General features: G+C 45.8%; 1 protein-coding gene across 2 annotated transcripts in view; it reads left to right on the top strand.

Annotated features, from left to right (window-relative positions):
• Nucleotides 1-565: 565 nt before the first annotated feature.
• KIT (KIT proto-oncogene, receptor tyrosine kinase) overlaps nucleotides 566-17,352 on the top strand; it is a 77,792-nt gene continuing 61,005 nt past the window's right edge. The window contains exon 1 of one of the 2 annotated variants that reach the window (XM_053922926.2): nucleotides 566-830. In XM_053922926.2, coding sequence (XP_053778901.1) covers nucleotides 764-830 — 67 coding nt within the window. In that variant the 5' untranslated portion in view covers nucleotides 566-763. The remainder of the gene's footprint in view (nucleotides 831-17,352) is intronic. The other variant, XM_024573740.4, reaches the window with a different exon arrangement.

Genomic DNA, 17,352 nt, shown 5'->3' with positions numbered 1-17,352 from the left:
GTTTGGCGGAGGCCACTCAGACCAATAGAAACCAACTGTGCTCCTACAGGTTAAGAAGCAGGTGTAGAAACTGAGCATAAAGAATTACCTACGCTCTGGCTCAGCCTTTTACCGCGGTGGCAGGTGTCACTCTTGGTCCCCTTTGACTAATAGGAATGGAGAAGAATACCCGGGCCCAATTCCTACCCGCCCCCACCCCATCCCGTCTCCGCACCACCTCCACCACCAGCAGCATACAACCTCCTCCCTCCGGAGCATGCTCAAGGGCCAGGCAGCCGACCTTTATTGTCTGGGGAGCACCTGCCAGGTGGCGGGTGGGTGTCCTAATGTGTGAGCGGTCCCCAGCTGTACAAAGCCAGAGGGCAGCACCACCCCGTAGGGGAACCGCCTCTGGCAGCCCGACCACATCATAGGGGAGGAGAGGTGGAGAGAAGGGGTTCCGGGGTCGGCAGCTGGCGGCAAAAGCCGGCGTGCCCTCCTCCCACGCCGGGAGGCTGAGCCCCCAGGGATTAAACAGGTCGGAGGAGAAGGGGGCCGACCAGGCCGAGAGGTAGCGAAATCCAGGAGGGAGGGAGGCACTGAGGACAGGCAGGCTAGGAGGGGCGACGAGAAGGGGCGTGGCCGGCGCTCAGGGGGAGGGCGCTGAGAGGAGGGGCTGCTCCTCCGCGCTCGCCGCTCTGGGGGCTCGGTTTTGCCGCGCTCGGTGCACTTGGGCGAAAGCTGGAACGTGAAACGGAGCTGCGATCCCAGCGCTGCCATCGCAATGAGAGGCGCTCCCGGCGCCTGGGATTTTCTCTGCGTCCTGCTCCTCCTGTTCGGCCTCCAGACAGGTGGGAGAGCTTGGCGGGCTCCGGGGCCGCGCTCCCCGCCGCTCCTTTTGCTCCCCGAGGGCTCCAACTCGCTTCTGTGTATCGGGAAAGGCGGCTGCCGGTCCCCTGTGCCCTTGCGTTTCAGCATCCGGAGAGATTCGAGGCGTCCCTGGAACTCCCCTGCGCCCATTCTCGCTCACCTGCGCGAGGAACCCCCAGCCACTGGTGGAGGGGTCGCTAAGCTGGGGTCTCCCGGGAATGAGGGCAGCGAGGGGGCTAAAGCGTGAGAGAATGCAGGCTGAGGGTGCGGGATACGTGCTAGTTTGGGTTTGCTTTTGTGCTGAGGGTGCGCGGGGGCAGAGGCGGGCGGGTCGGGGGCTCGCACCCCGCGCGTTATCTACTCCGTGCGAGGCGCGGCAGTTGCTTCCTTTTGTTAAAAGTTGCGCTTCTGTGACCAGCGCACGAAGGACCAGCCGGCAGGTTCTCAGCAGCGCGGGGGGCAAAGTTGGAGAGCTTTTTCTTTTTTTCTCTGCGGTTGCTGCTTTCCAACCGCGGGCGCTCTTTGTGCCCCAGAGCTGGGGATAGACCCGCTGCCGTCTCCGCTCGCCTCATCACCCGGGGACACGGGTCAGAGTCTGCAGCGTCCCCCGGGCCTCCAGGTTGCTCTTTTGCACGGGGAGCGCGCGGCGTGCGGCTCTGGGGCCGGACCCCGCGAACGGGAGGTGGCAGTTACAGGGGACAACTTGGGCAGGGCGTGTGGAAAGCAGCCGCTAGGTTGCAGACTTTCTGCTTTTGTAAATCCTGTGCCAGAGGCTCGCCCCTTTCTGCTGCGGTGCTGTTTCTTTCCTGCCACGCTCCTCGGAGCGCCTGAGGGCTGCGTTGGCTGCCTGCTCTCGGAGGAGGTAGAGGCAGTGCGCTGGGACACTGAGGTGCCAGAACCCGGGTGTTTCCCTCGTCCAGCCAGAGTGCCTGGCCAGATTGGCGGGGCTCTGCAAGCCCCTCGAATCGGTGTCTGACCGATAGTAGGTCCGTTTGCAACACCCCCTCCCACGTGATATCGATACTTACTGGCTGCCTGAGGTGGGGGGATGGGGGTGGGAGATGGAGTGGAACTTTCTGCAAATCTGACTTGAATCTTAAGGCTGGTATTAAAATCCAGTTATATCTGCGCGGGAACTTGGGTGTTATGGTGGAGCAGGAGGATTTGCAGGCTCCTAGAAGCCCTAAGGCAGATTCCTGCCCCTTTTCCCCTTTTTTGGGTGGGGGGAGCGGTGGGATGTCGCTGGTGCGTGAGCCAGTGCAGGCCACTTGGCTAAACCTGAAACCCTGTTCTCTCCCAGGTCATTTCAAACAAACAAACAAACAAACAAACAAACAAAACCTTGAGACTACTTTGATGACGTAAGGATAGAAAGTGAGTCTGAACTGGAATTGAGGGGCTGCACAGAAAGCACCGCTGTGAATTGTTGTGGGACTCCATAGACTACTGCTCAGTTTTCCTATAAGGTCTCAAGATGCAGCCTCCGGCTTCCCGGTGTTGCAAGGCATTGTGAGGTCTTTCCTGTGCGGGAAGAGAGGCCTTGCATCTGGACCCTTATGAGGTAGGAGGGATCCTGCGCCCAGATTCTGCATCGGGTTTGACTGCCTAAGCTTCTAATGACACGTTTGGTCCTTGCATCTTTGTCTCTTGGCATTTTAAAATTCAGCTATTGTATGTGGATTTGACCCCAGTAGGGCACTAGAGAGACAATCTCACAGAATAGTTCCCTTTTAAAAAATGAAATGAATTTATTGCTTCCTTCTTCCTCATAATGAGCCTGCTCCATCCAATAGATTTTTGGCAGAGGAAATTTTCAGGTCTGGCTTGGAGGGGGGCGGTGCCTTAGGGTGTGGTGACAAAGCCTTTTGCTGCCCTCTGGTTTTTCTTTCTCAGTGACTTACTGGCTCTGTGCCCTTGGGCAGCTTGTTTAAATTTGGGGGAGCCCTGTTTCCTCAAGAGGACAGTGAGGTATCTATATCCTGAAGGATCCTTTGGGTCTGAAATTCTCCTCTACCAGTGTTCTGAGTGTAACCTCTACACCTTTTCCGATCTCTTTCCCTGATTCCTTTCTGCCTCCTTGAAATTCCTCTGCCTCACGGGGCCACAGAGACCAATTGGTGGTTCCCTACTAGTCTGCCCCTGGCTAAAGCAGGGAGATGTGGCTGGTGCTGTTCTCTCCTTAATCCACATGTGCTCATCTACAGTTTCACTTTGACGACTAGGAGGTACCAACTCTGCCAGACCCTTCATCCTCTCCCCTCCCCCAAGTATTTACGATTCTTGTGCCCAGCAGGATGAACCTGCAAGGAGGAGTGCATCATACCTTCCCCTGTTCCTGCAGGTGTGAGGCTAGAGTCATTCCCAGCAGCTGTACACATTCTGGGTGATTATCCCGCTGGAAATAATATGATGATCTTACAGAGGAATCCCAAAGAAGTAATTTATCCCCAGTTTGGTCTTTCCCAGTCATCCACACATTTATTCTTATGATTTGATAAATCATGTAGGCTGTGCCATTACAACACATTTTCTGTGGTGCCTGAAGTTTCATGTTACCTGTATCGTACATAGTGTTGCTCTGTAATTGGAAACCGGGCACTGTGCTGGGGCCTTGCCTTTAACTGATATTTCCAGTCCCCTCAACAAGCCCAGGAGGCAATATTGCTGCTCTTTACTGCTAGCCCTTCCATTTACTGCTGGAGGAACTGGCTGAGGGTGAGTCAGTTCCCAAAATAATCAGCAGTGAAGCCTGAGGTTAGTCCCTCAGAAATGAAGATAAGCTGTGCTAAAATGATGCTGTCAGTTGAAATTTTTTCCATTCCCCTACTCCAAAAAAAAAAAAAAAAAACAAACGGCTTTAGCATTACAAATTTGTGGCATATTTGTGAAAGAGAGAACTGTCAGCGACGGGCAGTACCACTGGGCCATTTGCCCTGAGTGAGCACAATGAGGGATGAGGCAGGTAGGTTACCCTCGCAGCTTTTCTTCTCAAACAAATTCTGGTCAGCAATGTGCCAAGTATTTCTGAGCTTCCCTTGGAGCACGTTTGGGTACAGATGTTGTGATGATGGATTTTGCTGCTGTTGTTGACAGTCACTAGAAGTTACCCTTAGGATTTTGACTCATTTCCTCAAGTCTTCCCCAGTCTGATTAAACAGGGACACCAGGAAATGAGCCACAGTGTCACAAGCGGGATTCTTGAACCTGGACTGCAGAGTAGGGATCCCTCAAAGGCAGTGAATTTTCTCCAGAATTAATTTAGTTTTAACAGCTATAGGCTAGGATGTGAGAAGTACTTTGTTTTGTTGCATTCATGTGTAATAACTTTTACAAAAAGGGTTTGAAAGACATTTCAAGGAATCTTAACTATGCAAAGTTTCATGTGCAGTTTCTGTAACTTGGATATTTTTCCCCCATGGCTGCAAATCCAGAGCAGGGAGGGACCTACAAGGAATTTACTACTGCTAAACGTCTGAATGTAGGGTAAACCTTTGTTGAAACTGGAGGAGCCTTGAGAGTAAGCCTGGTTTAGCAGTTCTGATGTCTGACATTTTGGACGTGAGACAGCTCATCTTCTGTCTTTAGACTCATAATCAGTAAAGAGAAGTTGCAAGCTGATAGCCCATGGACGTGTTTTGTTTGGCTCTCATGATGCTTTTTTAGAAAACATTGAGGCAATGTTTAAAAATATGGAGAATTTATATCCAGATCTCTTGAAGAGTTTAAAACTCTGCCCCTTTAGATGGGACCTGTGCTGTTCAGGTTACTCCAGGCAATACCACTGCTCTTTTCTGCTAGCCTTAGGCATTAAGGCATTTCTCTTGGGCCCTGGTGAGCCCAGGTGGTACCATGCAGATACCTAGTAGAAGGAGCACAGGCCTAAGGAGTGAGACAGCTTTGAATTAATCTGCTGCCTCCGCGGCTGATAGCTTTGTGGTCTTGGAACCAGTTGCTTAACCTTGCTGAGCTTCACTTTTTCATCCTAGTTTTAACTGAGTGACTTTGGGAAAGTTAGTTAACCTTCCTGTGCCAGAAATGTGTTACTACATATAAAGTAGGTTTAGAATGGTTTGGCCTGGAAGGCTCATAGAACAAGCTTAATACATGTTAGCCATAATTATCTGTGAAATAGGAATTATAATTGTCCTCAGAATGGGAATAATGCCTACACTAATATGATTGCCCTAAAGATTAGAGATTCTTGTAAAGACGCTTGGCATGGGGTCTGGGGTAGAATAGGCACGTAGTACATGAGTAAACTCTGCAAGTATGTAGAATTTGACTGTTTTTCATTATGATCCTGTACGCAGGTACCAAAAAGTGCTAACTTGATAGCATTTAAAATGGCACAAACTTTGAGTTTTATTTTGTGTTTTATACAGCTTTCGACATAACAGTTGGGAATCACTAGTTTTAGAGATTGAGCCGACCTTGGAGTTGAGGGGGAACCAGAACTCCTGATCTGATCATTTTTCCTGATTGTACCTGATACAATAATTATACCCGATAATTTTTCCAGTCAGCTTATGCTTTAGCCTTCACGCGTACATTTTGGTTACGACACACTTTTGTTAGATCTTTTCCAATGCATGCCTTTCTGTCAGCTAGATTTTCAACACTTTTGCAAATTTTAAAGTTTAAGTAAAATAGATATTTAGGGCCTGTGGCATTAGACTTAAAAGCTTGGGCTCCGCATTTGGCAACTTGCGTTTTCATCCAGTTCCCCCACTTGCGCACTGTGTGATCTGGGCAAGAGCCTTCACCTCTCCTTAAAGTCCGTTTCCCCGTCTGTAAAATGGGGGCGATGGCGCAGGCTCCCGAAAGGAGTAGAAGAATTGTGCAGAGCCCGCTTAGCACAGTGTCCTCCGCAGGGAGAGCACAGTGCTTCACTATCATGCTGATTTCATGTTCGTCTTTTGGCTTTATCTCTTATAAAAAAAATGAAACGGTGTAAAATCAGATTAACTAGAAGTATATTTTGGTATTAAGATGAAGTATATACATTTAATGTCTAATTGTTTTTCCTTTTTTTAAAAAAAGCTGATAATTATGGTACTGTATACTTCTGTTCCTGGCTTTTTATTTAACCTATTTAACCTGCTTTTCCTCAAATGGGATACAGATTACTGGATAAAAGTTGAAGAGGGGAAAGGTCTGTAAATGGCCACTTCCTCAAGGTGAGAAAGGAAGTGTAACTCACATGGGTTCCGGGAACCCTGTGACCTTGTAAAGTGGCATTGAAAGGTCCTTGAGATCGGGAGCTCTCCGGTGACTGCCTTTGCTCGGAGTGAGGGACCAAGCTGAACTTGTCCGTTGCCCCAGGCCGGACACTCAGTGCGGCTCAGTAAATACAGGTTTGACATCTCTCCTCCTCTCCAGTACCTGCACAGCACTTTGGGCACAATAAAAGCTCAGTGAACATTTCAGATTGAGTTTGACAAAGGTTTATCAGTCTCTGTGCCTTGGTCCTTGCAGGGACTCCAGGACCTGGCTAGGGCTGGGGGAGGGACAGGTAAGAACACAGCCACCCATTCAAAGTAGAATTGGTGTCTTAAGAAGTGCAAAGTGCTTGGGGAATATTTCAGAGGAGAGGAGTTTGTGTCTTGGTGGGTGGGTGATAGCAATCAGGGATTAGTAAAAGTGCCCATGTGGGAGATGACATTTGAGATTAATTTCTACACCTTAAAAGAGAGAGGGTAGAGCGTTTGTTGTGGAGGCTTCAATTGGAAAAAGCTACAGAAAGAGGGAGCGAGACATCAAGATGTTACTTGAAGCGTGTCCCATCTGTTGGTGTGACGGCTGGGGGTAGGGAGCTGGAGAGGAAGAGGCTGGAAAGGTAGACTTTTTGATTTACCCTCAAGGAGCATTTAGGGTTTGGTCCACATTCTGAAAAGAGCTTTGAAGTCAAGGGTGGGCTTTGCTTACTAGCCCAGAGCTGCTCACTCATTCTGTCCAGTTAAGCCCACTCTGCAATCTGTTCTGAAAACTTGGACACCGTCTTACTATGGGCAGCTGAGACTAAGAAAGGCACGAGTGTTTAAATTTTAGTAAAATACACGTTATATAAAATTTACTGTCTGAATCATTTTTAGGTGTACTGTTCAGGAGTGTTAAGTTCATTCACATTGTTGGACAGCCGGTCTCTAGAATGCGTCAGCTTGCAACACTGAAACTGTACCCATTAAACACTGACTCCCTATTCTCCCCGCCCCCAGCCCCTGGCAACCATCATTCCACTTTCTGTCTCTATAAATTTGAGTCCTCTAGGGACTTCGGGTAAGTGGAATCATTCAGTACTTGTCTTTGTGACTGGCTAATTTCACACAGCACAGCAGTGTGCCACAAGAATTTTTAAAATATACAATACCTGACAAAACATACAAAAGGCACTGACCTCTTTTTCCTTAGATTGTCAAATTAAAAAAGTGACAACAGCCAACACAACAATAGCCATTCAGTGTGAATGAATCAAAATTATATCTCTTTTTGTTAGATTGGCAAAAAATATATTTATTGGTGTGCCACAGAATTTTAGTAATTAGTTTATCTGTGCCATCAGATGAAAAAGGTTGAGAAGCACTGACTTAGCATAGTGTCCTATGAGCATTCATCCGTGTTGTAGCGCATGTCGCTTGTGTATGTATGTGCCTGTGTATGTCACATTTCATGCATTCTCCCATCAAGAGAAGCTTGGGCGGCTTCCGTCTTTTGGCTATTACGAATGATTATGCTATGGACATGGGCATATAAATACCTAAGGGAGGGTTGCTGAGGGTCCTGTTTAGGACAGTGAATTCCATGGCTGAGAGCTATGTGTTGGTGCGGAGCTGGGCACAGGGATGATCTGACTCTTCAGATGAAGGGGCGAGGGCCTGGGTGTTAGGGTGGGTGCTCTGGAAAGAAGGAGCAGTACTTAAGAGACAGGAGGAAGATAAAGGTGCAGACTTAACCAGCTGGCAAATTTACAGGCACCTTGGATGTGTCAGGCACTGACGCGATTGAGGAGAAGGGGCACAGGAGCTACTGCGGGTGTGTGTAACTGGGAGAGCTGGAGGTACCGGGGAATTAACGGAAATAAAGCCAAGAGGAGCGGCAACTCCATTGCTGGTGGGCAGGGGAGATGATGTTGTGTTTGCGCATCGATTAGCTGTTGGCTACATTTACTTGAAACTCAAGTCCACAGATGGTAGACGCCCATGAAATTCTTCGTAGGGTCAGGTCCGCGTAAAAAACAAAACTAAACCCCAAAGGTCACGGAACATAGCTCGATGATATTATGGTAGGAGTTGGGAATTATAAAGAATTATGTGTTAAAAAAATAAAAAACAACCCCCCCAAATGAAAAAAATTGTGTGTTGTTTAGCATCTACATAATAGAAAGTAACTTGTCATGAGAAGTAAATACTTAGCATTAGTATTTACTTTTAAAAAGTGTATTTATTGGTTTCTTAGAGGTCAAAATGGACATTCTGGATATAGAAGAAGACGAAGAGTTCATTAAAGCTTGGGGAAATAGGCCGTTTGAAGGCAACCTAAATTGGATTTATTAAGCCTGGGGAAGATAAGATGAAGGACAGTCCTAGTGAATGACAGTCCTCAAATATTTGTAATGTGTGCGTGAAGCATGGGACAAAATGAGAGCAGTTTAAATTGCCCCGGGAGAAAATTAAGATTTTTTTTTTTAAGGAAAATTCTTTGATTGGCGCTAGGTATAGGGTCTTCACTGCAGTTATGAGGAAAGCCAGATAATTTCCATTTTGTGATGCTTAGGTCCTGCCCACCTCGGTCGGAGTGATGGCCCTTTAAGAGCCTGGCTGAAATCTTAAATCAAATAACCTGCTCTTTTTCTTCCGTCACTGCCTCGGCCAGGACGAAGTGTTTCTCATAAATTGCAGATAGACTCTAACATGATTCACCACTGTCCTCACAATTTTTGGCTATATTGAAAATAGCCAGTAGAGAAGCCACGGCCTAAAAGGGGTTATTGGTCAGTTGGAGGTGGGAGAGGTCTGGCCTCTACCCACAGAATGAACTGTGCAGTGTTATAGCTTAAGCCGAGTGGCAAAAATAAGAAAAATGAAAGGAAGTTCGAAGTCTGGAGAAACCCATACTCGATCATTGTTATCCCTACCCTAAAATTGCACTCTGTGATCGCCCGACTGGCTGAGCCTTTGAGAAGGAGCCACGATGCTGCGGGGAGGTAGAAAGACCTGTAAGCATGAAGTCCTTTCCCCTTGGGTACTCAGGGATGGACTGCTCACTGGGGGGCTTACCCCCCCACTCTGACTTCCCGTCCCACCTGTCCTCTTCCCTTTGGTCATTCGGTGCTCATGGCTTAGTGGCACATAGGAGATCAGCCAGGGGTCCAGTAGGGGAAGGTGGTAGAAATGAAATGGCACTTAACAGCTACTGGTTGTTTAGACCAGTTCGCCTGTTGTGTTGAAGTGTGTGATGCAGTCTCAGATGGGATCCCTGCCTGTAAAGAGCTTAGGATCTGGGAAGGTAAGTGCTGGGGAGATGCTAACGTAGTAAGATTTGTAATAATTAAATAACGGCCCTGGTCCAGCATTTATTACCATTGGCTTGGAGAAATGGGCATCAGTTTATGAGTTGAATGGCTGATTCACAGGAAGACCGGGCACCTGAGTTGTATGTTGAAGAGTGGGACAGGAATTGGTCAAGGTGTTAACAGCACAAGCAGAGGGTTGCAGTTAGCCAAAGACTCCCATAGAAGGAATCCCTGCAGAGACTAGTGGAAGATGAGAGAGGATAATTTTTAGGGAACTTGCATTTATATTCTTCGATAATTGCAGCATTTCCTACAAAGCCATATGTGATGAGATTTGTGTAAGTGTACTGTGGTCAATTAGTTGCTTACTCAGAAATAACTTTAACAAATGGAAAAGTACAGATCACACTTTTGCACGTTTTACATATATGTACAATTCAAATTCAGAGCAAGTCCCTCCTGAGAATATGTACTTACTCTTGTTTTCAGGTCTAGGGCTAATTACAGTGCCCAACCTGCCCATCCTACCACCCCCACCTGAGATAACAGGTTACAGTAGATGCTTATTAACAGATTGTAAATATTTAGTTAAATGATGAGCTGGGTATGTAGCAGTCTGCATAAGATCATTTGTAAAACAACAATGACAAACCCTCAAACTGAGCCAGCACCAAGCAGAACCCCCAAGCCTTGATAAAGGCCCTATGTGGCTTCGGACATCTTGAGGTTCTACCCTGGGCTCCCCAGGTTTGCCCTGGAAAGTAATTAGGGGTGTTGGCTGCTGCTCACTGCTGAAAGGCTGTTTGTGGGAAGCCTTTTCATTTAAGGAAAAGGTGTGAGTGGCGACTTGCTGAGGAAAGCCTTGTTCTTGACCAAGGTGGGAAAATAATAAGGAAAATGAAAAGAGGAGGAACCTTTACTCCTTTTCTTGTATCTTTTAAGTTTTTTAGTGAAGTGAGCCACCCAGCTGCATTTGGGCTTACCCCCAGGTGACTCAGGTAATTTCAGAGTGTGTTAAAACTTCAAAACAACCCGAAGAACAGTAATTAACATATAATGACCTTTGTAGAACCCTAAACAGAGGGATTACTTAGCAGAGGTAGAACAATAGAGGTGTTATCACAAAGAACTTTGGCAATTATTTGGTATCTCTCTCATTATTTCTTTTAAGAGCAAGGGGAAGGGAGGGAGAAAGGGAGAGAAACATCGATGTGAGAAGCATCAATCCCCCACCTGAACCGGCAACCTAGGCAAGTGCCCTGACTGGGGAATCAAATGGGTGACCTGTTGACTTGTGGGGATGGTGCCCAACCAACTGGGTCACACTAGTAAGGGCTTGGTATTTCTTATTACTGGAAGTATTTATAGATTTGAATCTCATATAGATTTGGGTCCTGTGGAAAACTAGTGATTTTGAAATTGTGGTAGGTGGGTGGTGGCATTGGCTGTTATTTGGCTAGTGCATGTTTTTAAGGAAACAAGACAATGTTTTTAAAAAGTTGAGGATTATTCTACTTGGAAAGAGTGGGTAGTTTTAAAGTGATGATAATTTTTTAGTTTGTAAAATGTTTTAAATATATTTCCATTCTAAATTTCACAATGTAGATTTCTTTTTTAATGACTGAAGTTGAGTATGTACCTTAGGAAGATCTTCACCTTAAGAAATGGCCTGGTAAAACCACGTGGGCTGGCCTTTAGCATTTTGTCATTAAATTAAACCAGGATTCTTAATCCAAAATGTGTCCTTAGAATAGCTACTTGAAAATGGTTAATTGGGATGTTTAAGTGTTTTTCTACTTATTTTAGTGTAATTGGTACATTTACTGCGGGGAAATAGACAGATTTTTAGCTCAACCAAGATTCATGAGTTTCATTGAACCAACCCCTCCTCTCCTGCTTTTTAAAATAAACTAGTAGCATATGTAGACGGGTTTATGCATTTTTTAGTAGATCTGAATGTGTAGCCTAATTTACATTCCAGCATTTTCAAGGGATATTTTTTAGGACAGCTCCTTTTTGAAGAAAGGCTGGCTGAGGGAGCGGATGCAGAAGAGCCAGCGTGCGGCCCTGCCGTCAGATGAGGCATGTCCAAGGCAGGGTCCCTCGGCTTCTCTGTCCGTACGGGGAACCTGGAGCAGCAGCAGCTCTGGCCACACAACGGTAGTGCTTGAGATTTACAGCTTCATTCTGCTGGTACCTTCTAGTGTCTTTTAAACTGATCCAATACCAGGCCTTCATAGATGTGTTCACAAGTAATTATCGAAGCATTGAGTAGGGTATGGCACTCCAGGCAAAAACCCTTGTCCTCTTGGGGCTTATAGTTTAGTGAATTCTTTTTCTCATGAGCCCAGGCCTGCAGAGAAGACCAGAAAAGAAAATAGTCTAGGGTCTCATAGAAAGCAGCTTAATTTGGCTTTATTTCAGTTCTGTATTACAGTTAATTGAGGAAGGGAGCAGAGAAAGCAAGGTTTCTCAGGGTCAGGAGGGACTGGGTTTAGGATGGGGAAGGAAGGGCCAGAGAAGGCAAACCAGGAGACCAGGGAGAGGAGAGGGATGGACAGGGAGTCAGCAGGACCTTTGTGAGGTGTTTGTCACTTGAGTCCTACCTGCCACCAGGCCTGCCCGCGCATTCCCGCCATTAGCATTTCACCGCCCCAGCCTTTGTAACTTCAGAGCGCTGCGCCTCAGGAGCAGGTGTTCTGTGGGAGGGCTCGCCCAAGGGGGCCGAACAAGTATGTGCAACCCCAGGGGTACGACAGGTGTCTTCACTTTCAGGGCTTCATGGAGCCGTTCATGTGCCAAAGTTGTTTGTTTGGAACCATTTTTCTTTTCCAGAATGTACCAGAATGAGAGAGATGCTTCGGGGGTCCAGGCTGCATGCTCTTCAGAATGTCTCACAGAACTGGAGGTTCTACACCTCCTTTTTAAATCGTTTCACCTTTTTCTTGTTAATATGTGGCAGTCTTTGGTTTTAAGAATAACTGTGTTCCACCAATGGCACTCTGGGTCTGGCAGAGTGCTGTTTAGCCACCGTCAGGCATACTGCCCACCATGTTTCAACTCTCCTGTCACTAGCGGGCCTGGGTGAGGTGACATGGTTGACTTCATCTGACTTTTTACATTATAGCTTTAGGGTGGCCTTTGTGGGTCCCAGTTTCAAATCAAGGGCTGATTCCCCCAAGTGAGAACTGACACTGTGGAAATACTCGGGACTGGAAAGGACCTTCTCTGTCAATTCCTGGGCACAGAGCAGGACTCTTGCTGCCTCTGATACTGACAGGGAGAAATCCGAGATACAGACCGTCTAGGGACAGAAGCGGTAGCCTCTTGGGTTACGGGCCAGAAGGTGTGCCCAGCATGACCAAGCTTTGGTTGAAGGCATCGAGGAGGACTCCTCAGCTGCTTGGTGGGATGTCAGTTAATGATGTTAACAGATTTAGGAATACATGTAGGGGTACTTAATTGCAATTGGTTGACATGACCTTTAAGTCCTTTTTTTATTTATAGATTCTTTTCCCCTGTTTTTTTTTTTTAGAACAGTATTTGTCCTATGCCATTTTTAGTCTAAGTTCTGCTGATTGCCATTTCTCTGTTCTCTGCATTTCCTATAAATTGGTGATTTAGAGTTTTCATTCTATTCATGTTTGATCTTTAATTTTTTATTCACATAACATACAATTAACCATTTTCTGAAGCGCCTCTAGTAGATGCCTCAGGAAGCAATCATGGGAAATATTTTCTGAATTATACATTTACAACCAGTTGTCTGTAGCCTTTACACTTAAAAAAAGTTTAGCTGATATGTAAATCCTTGGCCCATCTTTTCTTTGCTCAGCTATCTTTAACACTGTATTGGCTTTTGCCATAAAGTGTTGTCAAAGTGAGCTGACAAACTGATTTTCTTTCCTTCACATTTAGCTTTGGGTATGTTTGCCCAGGTACCCAAAGGAATGGTTTTACCTTTGCTCTGTGAAGTCCAGTACTTTTATGGTGTGTTGCTCAGGATTGCCACGATGTGCCACTTCAGTGTGCGAAATCAAGTGTTCTCTTCTTTTCTCGTACGGTTTTCTTAGAGTACAGCTACTCCTATTCTGTTCTTCGTTGGCTTTAGTAATTCCTATTATGTGTATGTTAGATCTTCTTTGCCTGTCATCTGTATCAATCACTTTCTCTCAAATCCTTTTAATGGCTTTGTAATTTGTTTGAATTAAAAATTTTTTCCTTCTTTCCATCTTCTAATTCTTGTAAGACACTATTTTATTTACTCTTGTTTTCTTTTTATTTATGCTTTATTTCTAAAATGATGTCTTTCAAATTCTTTTCTTAGTTCTTTACTTGCATTTTCCAATCTTTATTTTCTCCAATCAACTCATTTATTAGTTTTTAAAATTCTGACTTATGCTGTCCTTCATAGCTTCTTTTATTCGTTTAATTTCCTTTAGTTCATTTTGAAGTATTAGGTTATAGTTTTCATTTGTTTTGTGTCTTTTTGGCATGATTTTATTGTTTGTACTAGGGCTGCTGTTGTGTTTCTTATTTTTGCTTTAAGTAACTGTGGAATTGAACTGTGATTCTATTCTGTCATTCACTGTGAGCTTTCCTATATTTTTAGTAGGGCTTTTCCAGCTTCAGAGTTCTAGAGGACCCACTTACACTGTTTTCGTGTGGACTCCCTTTTCTACATCCTAAGGTCTTACTCCCTTTGTGTCCCCATTTTCACCCCCCTTTCCCCCAGCCCATCTGAACCTTCCCCTTGTCCCTGTTTTCCTCGTCTTAGATTCATCCCCAGCAATTTCTCCTCTGTCTGGGGCTGTCCTAGTTTGTTAGTTCATAGGGATCAGATTTCCCCCACCCAGAACATTCCCGCACATTAGACGTACATGGGTCACAATGCCTTCTGCCCTCACTAGTGAAGTGGGAACCTGCCATGCCCTCTGCCAGTTTACGGGCGTGTTCCCAGAGGGGCCCTCCGAGCTCTGCAGCCAACACTTAAGGGCAGCTCTGGAAGCTGTTGGTAGCCTGTCTCCTCTTCCTCATGCACAGGGGTCATGGGGAGACCTTCTCACCTAGACTTGTTGTCCATGTTGTCCGTTTTGGTTCTGCTCTATTTGTCTGTGTTTAAGGTTAGGGCTGGGGTGGGTCGGGGAGATTCACTAATTATGCTGCCACGTCCATCTTGCCAGGAGTCACTGTGGACTTTTTAACAAAACTTGATAACTTACCAAGTGGGGACCAATGCAGCAAAGTCTTGAAACATTAAATCACAGGTAGTTGTCCTTAAAAAACAATTTTCTTCCAAAAGAAGTTAGGAAAAACGCGTTGTAGAGAGAGAAGTGAGGGGTGGTAACTGTCTGAAAACTGGAACACTTGGTGGCCTCTGTAGCATTAACTCCTAAACTGACAGTTTATGGCGAAAGGGAAAGGTCGGAACCCTCTGAGGACCAGCAAGCCCACATCTGAGCTATTTTTTCCTGAGGAAAATGTATCAGAAGTGACGGATTTTTGCCATTGTTCGATGTGATATTCGTTGAGTTCTGAAGGAGATAATGCTATTGTAGTTTAAAAACTTTCAACCTCACTTACACTTTTAATACCATCTAATAAAGATAAAACCATTACTTAATTACGTGCGTGTTTTGCTTTCAGTTTTTTTCCCCAGTGAAACATTTGCATATTTCTAATTATAGTGATTTGAAAAAAAGGGCTGCCGGGGTTTGACATAATATTAATTTAGATTTCCAAATATATTAAATTTCTTTCCTCCAACTTGAGTTCCCTCCAGTTGGCCATTGGTTTAAATTACGTACTGAAAGGTCACAATTTTAGAAAAGGTCTCGCTTTGCCCTTCTTTTAGGGATGGACATTGTTGTAGAGCCACTTAGGGAAGAAGTAAAACTTCCTCGATGGACAGATTGGAAATTTTTTTTTTTAATTCTGGAAAATACAGATAGATCATTTTCAGACATTCCTTCTTGTTTTCTACAAAGAGATTGAGAAGAAATCATCTCAAACACAAGGCTGGTCATTAGGAATTCTTTGCAGAAGAGTAGCAGGCTTAATGTGTTGCTCTGAGTGAATGTCACCCAAGAAAAATTAAGGGAAAGGTGAACACGCTTTAAGGAAATTGACCAACAAGCGTTCTGATGAATGTTGCAGCAAATTTGAATAAACTAATTTTGCCCATTTGTGTGCTTTTAGACCAATGTGATTGTTTTGGTCTAATTATTATTTTTTATTTCATTAATTCAAATGTAGAATGGCTGTAGAATTAACAGTTACTGCAGTTGTCTGATTAGCAGTTTAGGAAATTGGTGAATGGTATGGGGCTGCTCACCAAGAAATGTCTGGCATTTGACAGGGCTGTGTGCAGGGGCACCTACGGTGGAGGAGAAGCTGTGCTATTTTTGCTGTGTCTCACCCCCTGCAAAGGGGACGCAGAGGCCCTCACTGGACTAGCGTGGGCCATGGACGTGCACCCTGGGCCCTCAGATGGAGTGCACAGATTGAGGTCTGATGTGCTGCAGAAGTTGTCTTTGCCACCCAGTGTCACTGTTATGGAGTCCTGTCGCTGTGACTGGTGAATGCTGCAACATTTCCCACTTCTAAAGCTTGGGGATTTGAGAAATCTGTGCCCCAATGGCTGCCAAAGCTTGTCAGGGGGACCCAGTGCGAGGCCGATTTCTAGGTGTAAAAGCCAGGCAGATTTGCTCTCTCAAGACAATCTGTTTTTGCAGGTTTGCTTTGAGTTCCAAGATACAGATACTGGTAAAAAAATTTTTTTTGCTGCACTAATGCCATGGGTTTCTTCTGTCAGCTGCCTGTCTTGTGGGGGCCTGGACCAGCAGCAGCACCTGGGACTTGTCACCCTCCCTCCCCACCCAGAGCTACTGAAATTGGAAATTCTGGAGCAGGACCCAGCAATGCATTTTAATAAGTTCTCCAGGTGATTCTGTGACAGGCTAAAGTTTGGGAACCACTGGTCTAGAGTGTATGTGAAACCTCCCAGGCTTTGTCACAGCAGTGGTCTGTGATAGTTAAAAAGTTAAAGCTCTTGCCCTGGCTGGTGTGGCTCAGTGGATTGAGCACCAGCTTGCAAACTAAAGGGTTGCAGGTTTGATTTCCAGTCAGGGCACATGCTGGGTTGCAGACCAGGTGCCCAGGTGGGGGTACGTGAGAGGCAAGCACACAATGATGTTTCTCTCCCTCTTTCTCTCTCCCTACCCCTGTTTCTAAAAATAGATAAGTAAATAATCTTAAATTTTTTTTAAAAAAAAGTTAAAGCTCCTGTGGTCTCTTGAGTGTCAGAGAGGGTTCTCAGTTCTCCTTCTGTTGCGCTAAGAAGATAGAGTTTCAGTTAGTCCAGACAGGAAAACAGACAATTGCAGTACCGTGGGGCAGGGCCTCAGTAGAGGCTGCCAGAGGCCTTCAGAGAATGCCCGTGTGCATGGGAGAGGGGACCGGAAGGCCCCTCTAGAGGTGGTATTTAGAAAGGAAACTATGATTGAGACTCCCTCTGATTCAAACCCAGTGCTCTTAGAATAAATTTGTGCATGCAGATCCCAATCCAGGCCTCCAGTGTTTCCTTTCGAGCTCCATTTTGCAGACGGTAGCTGCCTTATCCTTTGCTCTCACTGCTTTCTTACTCTTTGAAGGTGCTCCGTCCAGCACAGCCAGGGGCACCACATTGCCCCCAGGCCTCCTAGTGCACTTCTGCTCCTAGCTTATATGTTGCCTTTCGACCCCCCAGGGTATGTGAGCTCAGCTCTCTTTGTACAGTGCACTTCTTTGTACTCATCACATTGTAATTATATAATTGTGTAATGGTTTATTTCTCAATGGTGGAGCTAAATATAAGCTCCATGTGGGGGAGAGACCTTGCCTTGTTCACTGCAGCTCAAGGGTGCAGCACATAGCAAACCTTCAGGAAATACTTTTAGATGAATGGGTGACGGCAAGTGGGGGAGGGTGCAGTCTCATCTTTATCCCTAAGTTAT

The sequence above is a fragment of the Desmodus rotundus genome, chromosome 4, assembly GCF_022682495.2.
Source record: "Desmodus rotundus isolate HL8 chromosome 4, HLdesRot8A.1, whole genome shotgun sequence".
NCBI classification, from domain to species: domain Eukaryota; kingdom Metazoa; phylum Chordata; class Mammalia; order Chiroptera; family Phyllostomidae; genus Desmodus; species Desmodus rotundus.
This window is presented reverse-complemented; position numbering and strand designations above follow the sequence as displayed.